Raw genomic sequence first — 16,994 nt, forward strand, 5'->3', positions numbered from 1 at the left:
GTGATGCTAATTTCAGCGACAGCTGGGGCAGTACGAAACTACTGTGGCACTGCATGCAGCAGAAGCTAGGCAGGCAAAGGAAGGAGACGGACCTTTGTCTCCGTGCAGTGGGGACCAGCACAGTCTAGAGCAGTCTCCCGAACTACCCCCTCCGCACCCCTAGCCGAACAACGCGCTCCCCACGACACGGGGCAAAGGCCCGCCTCCTTACCCTTCTTACCTAGTCTCTGCTGCATTGCTACAGAAAGTAACTGTAGCTAGGAGTGTGTGTGCGCGCGTAAGGGGGGGGGGGGGGGGGGGTAGGCATGCGTCACGCACGATCACGCACGGTGGTTCATCTATCCATATAGGGTGGCCGTAAGAGGGAGGGGGTGTGAGGATGGGGTGTGTAGGTGCGGCTGCGCGGACGACGACCTTCGCCAATAGTGTCATCTCTATAAAATGTTTGCAGCTGTGTGCCTCTTTCAGCGGCCGTAGCCAGCGTCCGAAGCAAGTTTGTTTAGTGAGAAAAAATGAATTGCTTTGGGGATCAAACGGGCGTGAAGCACTAATATAAACAGTTTTGCTTTGATAGCTGCACAAAATGCGAGCCTGTCGCCAGTTCGTCAGTCGAGGACCTAAACCTTTGCCTCTATGCATCTTTTCGGGATGAAGCGAATTTGCTACCGTTTGCTGGATTTAGCCGCCGCGGTGGCTAAGTGGTTATGGCGCTCGAATGCTGACCCGAAAGACAGTTTCGATCCCGGCCGTGGCGGTCGAATTTCGCGCTGGAGGCGAAATTCTAGAGGCCCGTGTACTGTGCGGTGTCAGTGCACGTTAAAGAACCCCAGGTGGTCGAAATTTCGAAGTCCTTCACTACGGCGTCCCTCATAGCCTGAGTCGCTTTGGCATGTTAAGCCCCCATAAACCATAAACTGTTTGCTTGATTACTTATCGTCAAAGTGTTTGGGAAGGCAGGAAACGTTGTATGTAGCCTGCGATAGAGGACGCTACGAACTCGGCGCTTATAGGGTGCCTCGATGCCAGCGCCGCAGTACGATCGAGGCACCTTATGCGCTTATAGGAAGCTGCTTGCAGCAATGCTCGCTTAAAATCCTGCCTGGCTTTTGTTGTGTAGGCCCGCTGTGCGATGATACGTAGATGAACATGGGGTGATTCCTTGCTCATTATCTCCTTTCAGAGCACAAATTAAAAGACAATCAACTAACCGCACTGGAGTAGAAAACTTTTCAGTAACGTTCCTCACGGTGACACGTGCATCTATAGCGGAATATTTTCCAAACCTATGACTAGTATTTCTTGACATATTACAGCGTTTTATGTGCGATTCCCGTTCCATTTTGTTTTCCCGCCCCCAATTCAGGTAGCTAACAACAAAAGTGCAGACAAGGAAATTAATACTTCCTGAACTACGCAATACTTCCTGAACTACGCAACGAAACGGTATTGTTGTTCAGGTTGTCCCCTACTCAAGCGGAAGGTCACTAATGGGAGTCATGTTAACTGTCCGTCAACAACGGCGCTTTCTTGGGTGCCCGACAGCAAGAAAAATAAAATAGGAACTACAAATAATAAGTTAGAGCCATGATTGATACACTTGCAGTCACCGGCTGTCACTCGGGGCAGTTACTCGGGGCTCTGCAGAGGTGAGGGAGGGGGGAGGGGGGTGCGGGATTTGCACTATTCATTGGTAATCTAGCAGCAGTAAGGCCGAGCATAATGTGTCCATATGAACCATGCATTTGTTTCTTTACTTTATTCACAGAAAAGAAAGGAGGGGAAGGGCCAGTGTGTGTACTGAAATCCCCACCGCTAAACCCGTCCCTCTGCTCTATTGTCATTTTTGGCACTGGACATTTGCGACAGGCCGAACAAAGAGGCACTTGCTTTGATTCGGCGACTGTTATGCATACACCTATACTACAAGGGCGTCCGCAGAAATTTTTTGCGAAATGGTGGCGGGGGGGGGGGGGGAGAGGGGGGACAGTAGGCAACAAACAAAAGGCACTATTTGCAATATAAACTAGAGATATGAAAATAAAATTAGAAACGGCAAATTAGTACCGGTCATAGAAAAGATACATTGAATTAGTAACTTATTAAGCAAAAAATATATATTACCCGAAATTTTAGGGATGGGGAGGGAGCAGCCGCTTCCCTTTCCCCCTTTCAGGACGCCCATGCACCCGTGTGCGTTTAGCGTTGTCAGCTTCGCTTCAGCCGCAGTGATCCGCAGCGCCCGGCTCGACGCTTCCAGCTGTTCAACTGCCCCATATAGCACACTCGCTCTGTACGGTGTTTCTGTGAACACGAAAAGTGATTTAATACTTCGCTAGTATGGAGATGTACTTCAGTTGGTCTTGGGGAATCTTGGTCATTGTATTTTCGCCTATTCACTTTTGCTACCCTGGTGCGTACTCGCTGGCGAATATAGATTCAAATTCCGCGCCAAAATGGGGAATGTGAAAGGAGCCGCAAGTACGCGTGGAACAGTGTGGCGACTTGCTGTCGCGCTTCACCGCAAACAGGCTTGTTCAAAACCAGACTTTATCTGTCCAAATTTTCGTGGAATAAGTGGGGCCTGTAGAGAACGTGCAGGCAGGAGCGACGTTTCTTTATGGGATGCAATAACTGATGACTCGAGCTAGCAGCAACTCTTTGGCCGTAATGAAAAAGACGAACAATATACTGATCAGAAACTTGATCAGAAACTCGAATAGGCCCGCCATGCGTCCGTATCGTTCAATCTTCCTCTATTACGTGCACAGAAAATAATTCAGCCGCAGCATTCAACGACGAGAATCCCTCGCGTAGCGCGGAACGATGTATAGCAGTCATTTGTACGCGCCGCATCTCCTGCTGGAGCGGCACAGATACAGGTGACTTGAAACCCGAGTGCCCCACAAAGCAGGTGCTCGGGAATGTTTTGTGACATCTCAGCTGCCATCCTCGGACCGCCCTCATGCGCGCCACGTCGGTTCCGGTTTTCAGTTCTCTGACCCCGCAGTGATGTCAGGGATGCCTTGGTCGTGGTTTGCCTTCACTAGGCTCTGTTTGGTTCTTTCTTGCTTTTTTTTTCACACGTCCACACTGCGGTGAGCATTTTTTTCGCTTTCTCGCCAAATAAAAACGTTGAATTTGTGCGTGGATTAGAAAATGAAGCGCTGGCCGCGAAGAAATTGCCGAAGAGGAACGAAATTTACCAATAGCGGAATGCCAAAACGCAGCGAAAGAAAAACACAAAGAACGTTGACGTCACAAGTAAGTTTCGTATCCAGGCAGCGTACACGTCAAAGTGCTACTGCGGTCGCGCCGTGATATTTCGGCCCACATTTCTCTCGGGGGCTTTGGAATTCGCTTCCGAGCTGATTGTTCCGGCGTAGAATCGCTTCCGACTTTTGTCTGGCGTGTTTTCACCGCTGCCAGATGTCGACAAAGTTCCAGACGGAGTGTCAATATGCCTCTCGGCGATGAATGTTGCCTACAAGTATGAGGTAACGTTTTCTTTCTGTTTTATCCGCTCATTCCGATTAGATATCGGCAGCAAGTTGTCGCTGCGAAATTGGTATTCTCAGCTCGACCCGATCATTGTGTGTGACAGCATGCTGTGTGGAACCTAATCGCTGCGGACGGCGTCAGCTGTTTTCAGGCCACGACGAGACCCCTTGACACTTGCGGCTCATGGGCAGCGACTGTGCGGCGTTTCGCTGACGTGTTTGACATTTCTGGCCGCGAACAGCTTGACATTCGAATTTGTTCGCTGTCCGCGTGTCCCGTGGTTCCTGGGGACAGTCCCGCACGGTCCCCACTGTTGGGGGTCCAGCCGACGGCGTGCGATCGGCCGTCACTCCCACTTTTTCACTTTTCTGTGATCGCATCTTGGGCCACGGGGTGCCACCGTCAGCGCATAAGCGTGGCATGTCTGCGCGCAACCACGTATCGCCCGTTCACGTTCGCTCTTCTTGGAACGCTGCCTGAACGTGACGCCGAACGCTGCGGAAAACAAGCGCGGCCGTGCAATAATCCTCGGCGCGCGACGGTATGGTCACTTGGACGCGACGATTCGCGGCCTCCCATTGCTCGTTCCTTGGCCGTGCGCCTCGCGGTATTCTTCGAGCGAAACGGGCTTCCTTTTGGTCTCGTGTTCCCGTGGCCGCCGATAAATTGCTCGGCTCCTGTTGCTCGCGCCTCCATCACAAGGCGCGATTTTTGGCATTTCTGCTCGGCGCTCCTATCATTCCTCAGGAATGTGGCGGTGCAGGTCCCAGATTTTAAGAAGTGAGAACTGCCATCCCTCTCTTTATTTTTTATTTTACTGAGCGGATGTTCCTGTCATCTTACTGTAGTGCCTGTAGGATTCCTGTAGAGCTTATGAAGTAGCCATCGAAGTTCGAATTAAGCGCTACCAGAAGTGCGAAGTCAGGGCACTTGTTTACCTTTCGTGATAATGCGCCGCCGCCGTAGCTAGTCATAGCACGGAGAACTCGCGCTATATATTTGTCACCGCTTATTACCAAGATATATTTTATAGTCACGCTTGTCATGGTTTAAGCGGTCTAGAGTAAGAACTTCTTCACAGGATTTTTTTTTTTTCAGTTTGCAAGAAATTTTAGCTCAAAGCTTCACGTTCATTTTGATTATCAAGGCATGTAAATGACATTCCATAAATAAAGAAGAAACACCAAGCGTCAGTTTGTCAGACACATCTGACAGCTGTACTCAATCGAGCCAAATGTTTTTGTGGTGTGGTTAGCAGAGGGCTGTCCAACTTGCTGTAAATTAGTTATTGTGAAAAACTTGCCTCCGTGGAACATAGCACCAACTGTGTTGTGAATGCCATTAGTCTAGTGAGGTAACTCCGTGGTTGTTCCCTCAGCATCTGGCAGATGGGGATTTCAGTGCTTCAGTTTTAAGATTGCAGAAACTGTTAGTCTTTCTTATATTACAATTACTGTAAAAATAATTGACCTACCTTGTTGCATGTATTCTGTGGAAGCATATTTGTTGACTTTAAAAATTCAATGCACTTTCACGAGATTAAAAACAAAACATATTTGGGTTTCTTGGTCTACAAACATGCCTTCTCCAAAACTAATGTGTGTCACAGTGCAAGTAAATTATTTGTACAGCATTTTAGTGAGAAGGGCACAACAAACTTTGATGAAGTGGAGTTTGGAGAGGAGAAATTCTGTTACAAGTTTTTATGTAACAGATTGAGACTTTTTATCAAAACAACCAATAGCGTTTTGAAACAATCAGTGGCACTCTCCTTATGCATGAAGGTGGGGAAGTCCAGAAGGCTGGCTGCCTACTGCCTCTTCCCGCCCCTGATTACCTGGTGACACTGGCTTTTTTGCAATTATAGATCTATCATCATAGGAATAACACCCCGCATGCTGTTTTTGCCTGTGCACTCGAAATTTCGCAGAGCTACTAGGTTCAAGTTTTGTCCTTTATTGCTGTAAGGGATATTAGTTGTTATCTAGCTGTTGGGTGGTATCTTATTGGAGAAAGTGGAAGTATCTCACACAGCTGCGGCCCTACTGTATCTGTCATATCACTTGGAAGAACTGGGCCTGACACACTATCGGGAGTTGAACCTGGTGCGTTAGTGTCTCCTTCATAATTGACACAAGGGATACTTACTGGCTGTGTTGATTTGTTACGAACTAAAGGGAAAACATGAAACTGATGCATCAAAACTTGCTGCTGCTTTTGAAATAGACATTTCCTTTTCTGAGGTCCACAGGTTAGTTTGCATTGCAAAATGGCAGCAGGAATGAGGTTAAGATGGCAGGTGAATAATTAGCTGGCTTGGGCTTTCTTGGGTATTTTTTTTTTACCTCCACAGCCTGCAGTTTTAGAATGCTCCTACCATATCTGGTTTTCACTAACCAAACTAAACCAGTTTCATTTAACCAAAGTAAACTAGAAGATTGCTCTACAATCTGAAGTACTTTATTTTGGCCAGCAGGCATAGGAAGTGTAGGGGATAGTGGCCTTTCTGCCAGCACCATTTAAGAGTTTTGGTTAGCTTGAGGCTGTTCTGTACACAAACTGGACTTGTTTGCTTGTGCTAGTCTTATCAGGATGAACCTGGTAGAGTTGCAGTTTTGATTCACAGGCTGTCCCTTGCTTAAAACAGATGTACAATTTAGATAATCAACATTGATTTGTAGTTCCCAAACAAACAGGACAGACACCGTTGCGTTAGCTTTTGCATTCCTTGTGTTTCAGTTCATTTTCAGCGTTGCCTCAAACCGTGGCCCAAATTTATCTTGGCTTCTGTGTGCAAATAATTTTATTGCAACAGTTTCAATGATGCTTCCTTGTTTAAATGTCTGCGCATGACAAGTTCTAAAACATTGGATATGTTTTGGGTGCAAGCTCAAGGGAATTTCATTTTCTCTGGCAACAAAATACCCTAAATATGTTGATGCACTATGCATCGCTGTGCATCTGAGTGATGATGCCATTTGAAATTTTTTTCATGCCTTAAAGGTGCACAAAACACCCACTCAAGGAGGTGTAGTTGACTTGTTTTTCACTTGGCCATGCTATATCTTCTGTTGTGATGTGTGCATATATTGTGATTTTGCGGCACATAGTGTACTTCATATTCTTTTATGAATATTTGCTTAGAATGAAAAACCTGCCTGCAATAGGGAATCTGCGAGCATCTCTTTTATTACAAAACCTTCGCGCAGTAGTAAGCATAACATGCTGCTGCTTGTCACATAGGTGGCATTTGTACAAAAGGTCATCATTCTTTTCTATTTATTTCAGCACTTCAGAGGATTGTATAATTAATCATTCGATCAATCTACTATGTCATGGTTTGACAGTGGTTTGACAATGTATCGTACACGGTGCTTTGCATTTGATTTATTGTTCATTGTTGCATTTAACTTGAATTAAGTGTATCATGCTCTTTGTTAAAAAAGGCATTTGCCATTTTCTAGCACCGAAGCTTTCTTTATGTTGCTTCCACTTTAAGGTTATTTTGAGAAATTACACTGGCAAATAAACAAAAATGTAACCCCTAAATGACACTGCACATCTATGCAAATTGCTTGACACGCCCGAGAAGGGTCATAGTACACATACTTTAGCTGCACAAGTCCGTTTGCCAAGATGACATTTGTATTTAAAAAGTAACCTGCATGTGTGGTTGCATTCATTTTCAGCTTTTTGCTTGCCAGGGTGCAGCTGGTTTCATTTGTATTGCAAATGGGCTACGTTTGTAAGTTGACAGGTTGAAAAATGTTTGTTTATTCATGGCGTAATGGGTGCAGTCACTGTGGAGCAAACTTTTGATTTGTAAAGCTCCCAGTGCATGGTGAAAACAGTGTTTAAAAAAATTGCAGTTAAAATCTTTTATAGATCTACCATCTGGTTGAGAGGTATATGGGTTATATGTGCAACAGAAGTATTTTTTAAGCCTCCATAACCCTTTTCGGTCAACTGTCGGGCATGGCCGGACAACTTTTCGCGTGCTATGTCTGTAGGAAAAGTGGCGCGACATTGTGGTTGGAATTGTAGCCTGCAAATTGGCTATTAGGATGATTTCCTGCCGAGGGATGGCATCATATGGATGTAAAATTTTTCTTCATCATGTGCTTTTGAGGCCCTGAACTAGCGGCAAAAAATCACTGCATGAATCCCAGTCCAGCAGGCGCGTTCTACGGAAAGTTGTATAATAGCTTTGTAGAAATGAAGAGATGACATTAATAGTGAAAACAACTGCATGCCTCCTTTGACCATGATTCTCCTGTCCACAGTGACAGAACGACAAAATGCGGCAGAAGGGAGACCATACTTTCTTGCAAGACATGCGAGAAGAAGCCTGCCTTCCACCTAGCAGAGTGCTTCGAGAAGTGCCACACTTAAAACAAGTTCTGCTGAAGCCCTAGCTAAGCTGAAAAAAAGTGCTCTAAATTAATGTTTATAACCAAATCATGCTTTGGCACTCCCTTTCTTTGCAAGGGGCTAGCAGGCTCAAAAGAATGCTGACTGGTGCAGTAGTCTGACTGGAAAGGGGTAGTTCTGTTGAACTTGATTTGAAATGAATTGTTTTTAACTAGGACATTGCAAGTCTTGCACCATGAAGTCTTCTTCAGGAAGCATGTTTTTACTAAAAAAGTATTCAATAAAAGCATTTAGACGAACCTCTGTGCTTAATTGCTTCATTTAATAGACTAAGGTTTCCATACTGATGGATAAATTTTTTTTCACTGAAGCAAAACATAACTATAGTCGGATACAGCTTAATTCTGCAGTGGAGCTCGGCCATGTTCAGGACCACCGCACAGAATTCCTCCACTGCAAAAAACTAGTTATTAGAGCTTTTTTTAGCTAAACAGGAAACTAACTGTCGGATTAAATTATAAGCTCAAGAATTTTGATGCTTCTTGCTTGTTTGATATTGTCAAACATTAAAAAGCTGACTTTGTCTTTGTTTACTGTTGATTGGTCAGCGGAGTAATACAGGAGACGCTGCAGGCCACGGTCCATTGTAACCAGCTGCTGTTGCTTCAGAGAGCAGCTCCAGGGGTTTATCGTGGTTATAATATTTCAACGAAATTTATACTGTAATTCTGATTCCTGATTACTTCCACCTAGTTTGGTAACCATGCGACTTTTAATTTCGGCAGAAATCAATTTTCTGGTTCGATATTTCCATGACTGCAGTTCAGGTGATTTGTGCGGGCAACACTGCCTTTTAAACGTCGCAAACATTCCTAGCTCCCGTTTCCTGCTTCCACTTAAATTTTGAGGCTTGTGTTAGGTAGTCTCGGGCATTTCATGAAAGGACTCGTCATTTTCAGTTGCCACTTTAGCCAATAACGTGTATACGAGTTTTTCTAGTAATGTTTGGGATATCATCGCTGCGTTACTCGAAGTCCATGGCCATGGTTCCGGTTCACGGTTTTTGCTGTTTTAAACGGTTCCACTGATTTTTTTTTTACGGTTTGTTGTGGCATATTGAGCGGACTCTAAGGAATGTACTCAGACTACCAACTCAAAATGCTTGAAAAACCCTAGGAGTTGTCTTCTATGGTATCCTACTGTAGTTACTTGACTTTGCATTGCATGTTTATCTTAAAACTCCATGGCTTATTTTTCTTTAGGCGTGCCATATTTGTGTAGTAAAATAAATTCTTGCATATTTAGTTTTGTGAGTGGTCATTTGTGTCTCTGCTAACAAGAAAACCCTAACTGTTCTCTTGACGGATTAGTTGTCATTGACAACCCAGTCGTGGTTGATATTCTGTGTGATGTTTGCATATCCTGCACCTGGTTTGCTACGCAAGGCTCGTGGATTCTGCTGTCGTGAGCATGGTTTTTGTACCAGCTTCACCTGGCTTGCTTCAACTGCACTGTGAAGCACATACCACGTGCTATCTAGTTTTTCTCCTAGTACTTGTCATTGCAGGTGTGGTTACGGCATAAGGACCAGTGCTCCTTAGGTGTAAGCAGTTACTCCATTGTTCTAAAGCTTCTGGAACTTGTGCTGAAGGAGGGGCTGCTCGTGGTGTCCATTGGCACCCACTGGTGCTGGTATTGCTTGGATTTTATTGGGCGAATCTGTTGTCAGGACAGAGACCACTGCAGTAATATGTGGCGATTGGTCGCTCTCTCTCTTTGGGCCTAGTGTAGCTCAGTCAGCTTTATCACTGTTCCCAGTTTCACTTTATCTAAAAGACTTTTCCTTTCTTGAAAGACATGTGCTGCCTGGCTCTTAGGGCTGACATTGAGCCTGTTGTAAGATCTGAGCAGTTTGTCTTATCACTTCTCGAAGAGGAGGCGGCAGGCATCAGCTTGCAAGGCCACGTGAGCCCTCATGGTGAAGCCTGCTTGCAATATTTCTGTATGTGGGCGGTTGGGCCTGTCGTACTCATTTTTTTCTTTTCCATTGGCATGCAGGATGGTAACTGTCAGGTTCGTGCCTTTTGGGGATTCGTAACAAGAGTAATAGGGCTCTCAGTGCATGCTGTAACTTCTGCTGTATGTGGACTGCTCTATTACGCACAGCTGCGGGGTCTCGTTTCCTGTAGTCTGGTAAGGGCTATACGACTGAAAATTGCTTGCGGGTGTTTGGTGCCTTTTATGTTATGTACAGCCTCTCCGGTTTCACTTGTACATCCGGTAGCAGTAGCTGTGCACAGCTTATGTTACATGGTGAGCATGCAAGCTGCACTTTTTCAGCCTTGTAGGGGTGGGCAGCTTCCATGCAGTACTTTGTAAAAGTGCGTTTTCTCCAAAAACCACTGAATATTATTTCAATCTGGTGGTGTCCAGCTCAGGCAATGTTGACTGTGTTGCTGAAGTTTTGAGTGATGGGTAACAAATGTGGGTAAAGCAGCAAGTGAGCACCATGGCTTGGGATGTTTTGACTTCAGGCCTGACATCAAGCTCCAACAGTATGGTAGCATGTTTATTGTAGTTACTTGACTTTTGGACAGCAGTCCTGGTTGAGGATTCTGGTGCTCCAGACGGCAGTGACATTTTTTCATCTACTTTGCACCATGGATGGCTTCCTCGTAGCATTGCAACTGTGTACAGGTCCTATGGATAGTCTAATATGTCCTCTGGATGGTTTGGAGCTTCAGTTCTGATTGTTTTAGCAGGTTGGATATGGTGTCCGCACCCTGTGTGCTAGACTGTACTTATATTTTTATCGAAGCAAAGGCTACTTTTTCTAAACATTTTAGCTTTGCTCTGAGGCAACAGAAAGGCACTTTAGACTGCATGCGTTTAAATTTAGGGGTGCAGGCTTTCAGTGTATTGGTTATCACTAACCAGTTTGAGATAAATGTTCTCAGCAGTCTGCATTTAGCCATAAATTGGGATAGGTATCCATCTATCTCCAAATGGTGCTTGTGGTTCACAATGAAAAGTTTGACTTGTATTGTCATACAATGCGACCTTCAGCGATGCCTTCTGTGACAGGATAGACCGGTCTCTGAACTTCCCTTTTACTTCTGTCCACTAGTATTGAACTGCATAAATCTTTTTCAGGTTGGCAGGCCTGTGACACAGAGAGTGACTCGATGCCTGCCATAGCAAGCACTGGTGAGTGACGTCAGTCTGAAGTGAAAGTGCCTTCTTGCTGTTACATCAACTGCAATATTTTTGTGGTTCTGGCACTGTTCTGGTTCTGTTGTGGTGCTTGATAAAAACTTTAGCTTTTTACTGGTCTCCTAGCTCCCTCATTGCAATCTTCAGCAGTATTTGTTGAATTTCTCTTAATGGAGCTTTTTTTTTTGTTGGTTGCGACGTTCTGGGATCAATCAGTAATTTCTTCTGGTTTAAGAAAGCGATAACTCCATGGTGCACAAGAGTTAGCCACATCGTGGCTAATATCTGGTGTGTGTTATATTATTTCCGCAGAGGTTGTTTGTTTATTGTAGTAAATGAAAGAATCTGCTTGCAGTTCTGAAGATTCAACAAGTTCTGAGGGTTTTTTTTAAGGGGGGGGGTCACTACCGAGGTGCTGTTCATCTATCTTAATGTGTGAAGCTGTGAAACCTTCTCAGCTTGCACTTTGAAATCGCAGTTGGGAAATTTTGTTTGAATGAAATTGGTGCCACATAACCTTGAGGCTTTTGGAAGAGTGTGCTTGGTATTTCAATGCTTTTCAAGTGGCAGATGCTTAAAGATGGAGACAGTCAGATGGCACACACATTTCCTGTCACTGCTTTGACTTCCTGCATTGTTATGGTTGTTCCTCAAGCCAGAAGCAGTCCTTTTGTCTATGCTGAGTTATCTGCTGTTTACGGAGCTTTCACTGTGTGCTACTGCAAACTGCCACTGGCTGCAGGGTCCCGTGGAGGAGGCACAGCTGAGCCCTTGATGGCTGCCCCACCAGGCAACCCAGAGGCACTCCTGAATGGGCAGCAGCAACAGCAGCAGGCACCATTTCGTCCCCCCAGGCAGCCGACCACGCTGCAGCCACAGCCGCAGCCTCAGTCACTCACTCCCGAGGCCCTGGGCGACCGGAGCGAACCCCGCCCGCAGGGTCATTGGGAGGTGCGCCGTTGGGTTATCTTCTGCTCATGCAAACTTATTGCAATTGTTGCTTTGTCTGGCAGAATCTTGTTCACTCAGCATGTAGCAGTGATGGCTGCCATTTAAAAATGAGGCTTATCAACATTTCACTTCTTCGTTGCAAGGCATTCAAAGCATATCTACTTGCCTTGTATTGCTTTGGAATTAGGGTTTTGTTCATCCTGTCACCTTTTTCTGCTTGTGATTGTGTTTCGCATTGAGGCTGGCCTAGACAGTTGTGAAGGTTTCAAGAAAACATAAGCTTTTAAGGCATCTTGCAAGTCATTCTGTCCTTTAGAGGTTTCAGCAGGGCTGTAACTTGGAACCAAAGTTTATTAGTGAATAGCATGTTTAGGCTTGCAACAAGCAGAGGAACTAGTTACTGCAATGATTCTGCCACTCTTAACCATTGTGTGTGGCAGCTCCTCTTGATCACTGCATGGTGATTTGTTGGTAACAGAACAGTGTATTGTGCAAATCATTGTTGCGGTGACTGTGCACTTGTGAACAGTGCTATGGAGCACTTTACAAGAGAAAAAGTGAAGCAGATTACTAAATGGAAGAAAGAAGTAGGGAAAAGAAGCATTGGTGTCAGGCTACTGCATGTGCAGATGTGGACAGAAGTATGTAGAGTATGCTGCAGCCATCTGAACCTACTTGTGCATTTCCCATCGGAAGTGGGGTTGTGTTGCATGTCCATTGCTGGTACATAGCTGGTCATGTGTACTGATTTACAGTTGCGTGTGGAAACATGCTGTTTTATATCTGCCAAGGAAGGTGTGAATGCACTTGAAACAAAGGCGTGTACTCTGTTCATTTATGTCCACTTGTTCATATTATATGTGGTGGCGTACAGCATTATCCCAAAATTTTTGACAACGGTCAGCCATGTGCTTTTGTGCACATCCTTCTCTACATTTCATGTCATCGAGGTCTTTTGTGATGAGAAAATTTGCATGTGCGGCCTTGTTATCATGGTGAATGTCCGGCTTTCTGTGTTTTGCAGGTGGTGAATGGTGAGAAGAGCGGCATGCGCTGCAAAAACCCAGTGCAGAAAGGTTACGGGGCTGCTGCTATGGGTGCTGTTAGCGCTGCCGCCCCACCGTACGTGGCACCCCCACACGTGGTACTCTTGCACATCAACCCGGGAGAAACCATTTTCTTCCAGATGGGGGATCAGATGCAGTTTGTCCAAGGTGAGTGCTAGGAGTTGGACTTCTCGGCTTGTTTTTTTTTTTTTTTCGAAATTCTACTGACTTTTTCGGGGCTTTATTCAGAATGCAGTTTTTTCTTTTTTGCAAATATTTTCAATAGACAATTTTTTTTTTCCGTGGTATCACATGGCATTCCTGAGCAGTAAAATTGGCTGTGGCTTAAATCAGCTGAGCCAGGTTATAGGGAGTGTAAGCTTTGTTAAGCATGGGTAGACACAGTGTAGCTTTGGTGCAACGCAGCGGCGGTACCGCATAGGCGACGGTACCACATAGGCGGCAACGCTACTCTTCATTCAGCAAGAGCGAGTCACGTGGCTAGTCATGTGACACAACTAGCTAGAGTGAGTGGTCAGAGCGGCGGTTGGTGCAGCGGTGCAACGACTGGTAACAGCTGCGACAAATCACGTGGTATGACGTCATAGCCACACCTGTGACGAGCCTCCTGTTAGAGGTCAAATCCAAGCGTCATTTGACCTTTAGCTCTGCATGCAAGAAGTGGAGCTCTCGCTCCAAAAAAGGCACTTGGAATTTTTCTTGGCCTTGTTCTCAGCACGAGCAGTCAATTTGCCAGTAATTACTGCATAAATTAGTCGTACTTAGCTGAGCTTGTAGAAGGAAGTGCTGTTGCCATTAAAAAAAAAAAGGAATGGAAGTTAAATGATGGCACTCAGAGTGGAAGTTTACATTAAAAACTGAGTTGTCATGTCATCTTTGGGTTGTGGCACTGGACTATCTGAGCTACGGTGTAGCATACGTGTGCATACTTAGGGCAGTGATTGAACTGCCACTGGATTGTAGTGGTAGCCAGAATATGAACATAAAGCTTTCTTGTGACGCCATCTAGAGTCATTGTATGCAGTGGAAAAACCTGCTTAACAAAGCGATGGCCCTAAACGGGTGATGACAGTTGACAAAGAGCGCTTTGTAAGTAGACAGCAAGGAGATGGAGCTTCCCTGCCTGGAGAGGTGTGTAAGGTAGTGGAGCAGGGCCTCAGTATACAATTGCACTATTAATTCAACGGTACTGCGGTTTCACTATGCCCCTGTTTTCTGTGCTTTTTCTCTTTTGAATGCAACTCCTGCTCAATAGCCGGCTAGATATTGCATGCATGTGAACGATATTGAATTTTTTTGATTAAAACCAAATTTTGAAAATTGAATTCGGTGGTTTGTTATCGGTTTTCTTTTTGGTTTAAACCAAAAAGTCCTACCCCTACCTAAATCAAAGCAGTAATTATGGATCCAGTTGTCAGGAGGTTGAAATTAGGTTGTGCAGTAAAAGCTCGTTAATTCTAACTCGGTTAACGCGAACTTACGATTAATTCGAACTGGTGCTCGGGTCCAGGCACAGGCCTGTGCATTTCAATGGTGGAAAACTCCCGATAATTCGGACAAGTCGGCATCCACTATGGTTAATTCGAACTAGAAGCCCTTGGCTTGCACCGCGCCTCCTTGATAGTTGACCCATAGCGATTACAACATGGTGAAAGTTTACTACAGATGTAAAACAATGGAAAACAAAAAAAGCGGAGCGCACGAGGCTGGCGGAGCCCGCACTCCGGTGCATGCCGAAGCAGGTTTTCGCTGCTGGAGCACTCGCCCGCGCCTCCGATGCTTTGGCGCAAGCCGTTCCAGGTTTTCGCTGGGTCGCGAGCACGTGGTGTACACAACGCAGTACGGCGGTTCGGGCGCCGTCATCATGTTTTTTGTTATTGCTGCGAGCTACATAGACAGCAGTGTGGAGACGTTGGAGCCCTTGAGTGACGCCGATATAGAGGCTGCACGCTGTCAGCAGACGCCACAGGGCTCACGTGCGGTGAGCACAGCCGACAGTGATGAGTCTGACTGCGGTGACGAGCCTATGCCACCGCCAAGTGCATGTGAAGTAGCGTCGGCGCTCTATGTTGCAGCACGCTACTTCTCTGCCAGTGAGAGCTCGTACTTTGTGCTGGAGCTCTTGGGCAAGCTGCAGATGATGCTGATGGAGTCTAGGCAGAAGAAACGCAATCAAATGCTCGTCACTGATTACTTTTAATTTTTACTATCCTTCCCTGTAACTAAACATGTTTTGGAGCATAAATAGCGTGCATATTCCAGCACTAAAGCTCACTGCTCACGTGAGTTCCAGTATTTGTTTCTGGCGCATAACTGGCCGATCAGTTTATTTCATTTGCCATGAGGACCATATGAATTTAATTCTCAGAATCTCCCGCTACAAACGTGTAGTAGCACCTAGCTTGCGATAACGAGTCTAGATGAGACTGCTTCGGATTCTGCCCGCACGGTCGGACGCAATGTCCGATCATTCTGGCGCCCATTCGATAATTCGAAGTTCACTTAATTTGAGCAATTTTCTGGTCTCCTTCAAGTTAGAATTAACGAGCTTTTGCTGTAGTTCATTTGGCATGCATAGTCGGGTAGTAAATAGCAGCTTCCTAGTATTCCTCAAGTGAAAGGTGTATAATGGTTGTGTCCTGCCGGTTCTCTATGTGGCCAAGACATGAAGGCTAACGAAGCGACTTGAAACGAGGTTAAAAACAGCACAGCATAGAGCAGCATAGATGGGGGAACGAACTCGAGCTAATGATGTCCTAGCAGGAAAAAATAAGCATAACATGTAGTGTGGCCAGTAGATAACCTATGATCTCTTGGGGGTAAGAGTGGACTCCAAGAGAAGAAAAACATAGCCAAGAGCTATGTTTTCTTTCATAGCTTATGGGAACTGCAGGCACCCAAAGCTATAGTTGCTTACTGCAATCACGAGCATAAGACGGTACAATCGAAAGCTGTTGCTCTACTTGGGAGGTGCGACATCTTGCGCCTGCTCTCGCTGTGAGCCTGTTTCTAAGTGGGAGGGACATGTCCTTTGTGTGCAGGGCCTGCCACCGTGCAGCTGGTGTCTAACAGCAGCACGCCCCCCATGGCAGTGCCTGTCCAGGTGCCTCCAGGTCACGTGATGCAGCAGATAGTGGACGAGAATGGCACCCTTCGCCACATCATCCTCTCGCCACAGCCTCCACACGTGGCCATGCCTCAGCCAACTGCCTACGTGAGTGCCTGAATACCCTTTGCCAGCACTTCACTGTGGATGAGTGATCTGTTGTATTGCACAGCACGGCACATACAGTTGCCAAAGGTCTTTCTTTTCTGGTGGCGGGCCAACAAGAGTGCTGACAAGAGGGAAGGAAGAGCAAGATCTCGGCACTCTTCTTAACTGGCATAGCATAGAAAAGCAGAGCGGATTGGTTCGGCACCTACTGCATATTTTATTTTTACCCAGTAGTAAGCTACATGGAGAATTTTGCTGTGGTTATGGTCTAGGTACGGTGCCAAAGAATGCAGTGCTTGTGAGAGATTGGCTAATTAATTAGAGTGGTAATGTTGCCATGATATAATGCGTTATATTGAGAGCCATGAAAGGTTGGCCGAGCTGAATCTCCTGCTAGATGAATTATAGCGTACCTTGAACTCTACTCTCTGGCTCAGATTTTCATCTGGCACTAGAAGCTTGGTCACACAGTGCTGCTTGGTCCTGATTTTGGAATAAGTTGCACTGCCTATGTGGGAATAGCAAAATGGTCATTCTCAAACCTTTGCATGTGTTTAAATGGATTCTGGCTATTAGGGAAGTTTATTTGGTTCTGAACATGCAGCGTTGTTTTTTTGTGCAGCGTTTCCAGTGGGGATTTTTTAGTTGTAAATCTTGTAGAAGTTGTTGAGGTTTTTCAG

At 45.6% G+C, this 16,994-nt stretch overlaps 1 protein-coding gene across 4 annotated transcripts in view; it reads left to right on the forward strand.

Moving 5' to 3' along the window:
- Positions 1-3,257: 3,257 nt before the first annotated feature.
- LOC144126034 (fibronectin type-III domain-containing protein 3A-like) overlaps positions 3,258-16,994 on the forward strand; it is a 60,831-nt gene continuing 47,094 nt past the window's right edge. For all 4 annotated transcript variants that reach the window (XM_077659922.1, XM_077659923.1, XM_077659924.1 and 1 more), the window contains exons 1-5: positions 3,258-3,494; positions 11,023-11,076; positions 11,825-12,033; positions 13,058-13,247; positions 16,142-16,314. In XM_077659922.1, the coding sequence (XP_077516048.1) occupies positions 11,055-11,076; positions 11,825-12,033; positions 13,058-13,247; positions 16,142-16,314 (594 nt within the window). In that variant the 5' untranslated portion in view covers positions 3,258-3,494; positions 11,023-11,054. The remainder of the gene's footprint in view (positions 3,495-11,022; positions 11,077-11,824; positions 12,034-13,057; positions 13,248-16,141; positions 16,315-16,994) is intronic.

This window comes from Amblyomma americanum, chromosome 3 (genome assembly GCF_052857255.1).
Source record: "Amblyomma americanum isolate KBUSLIRL-KWMA chromosome 3, ASM5285725v1, whole genome shotgun sequence".
Classification (NCBI taxonomy): domain Eukaryota; kingdom Metazoa; phylum Arthropoda; class Arachnida; order Ixodida; family Ixodidae; genus Amblyomma; species Amblyomma americanum.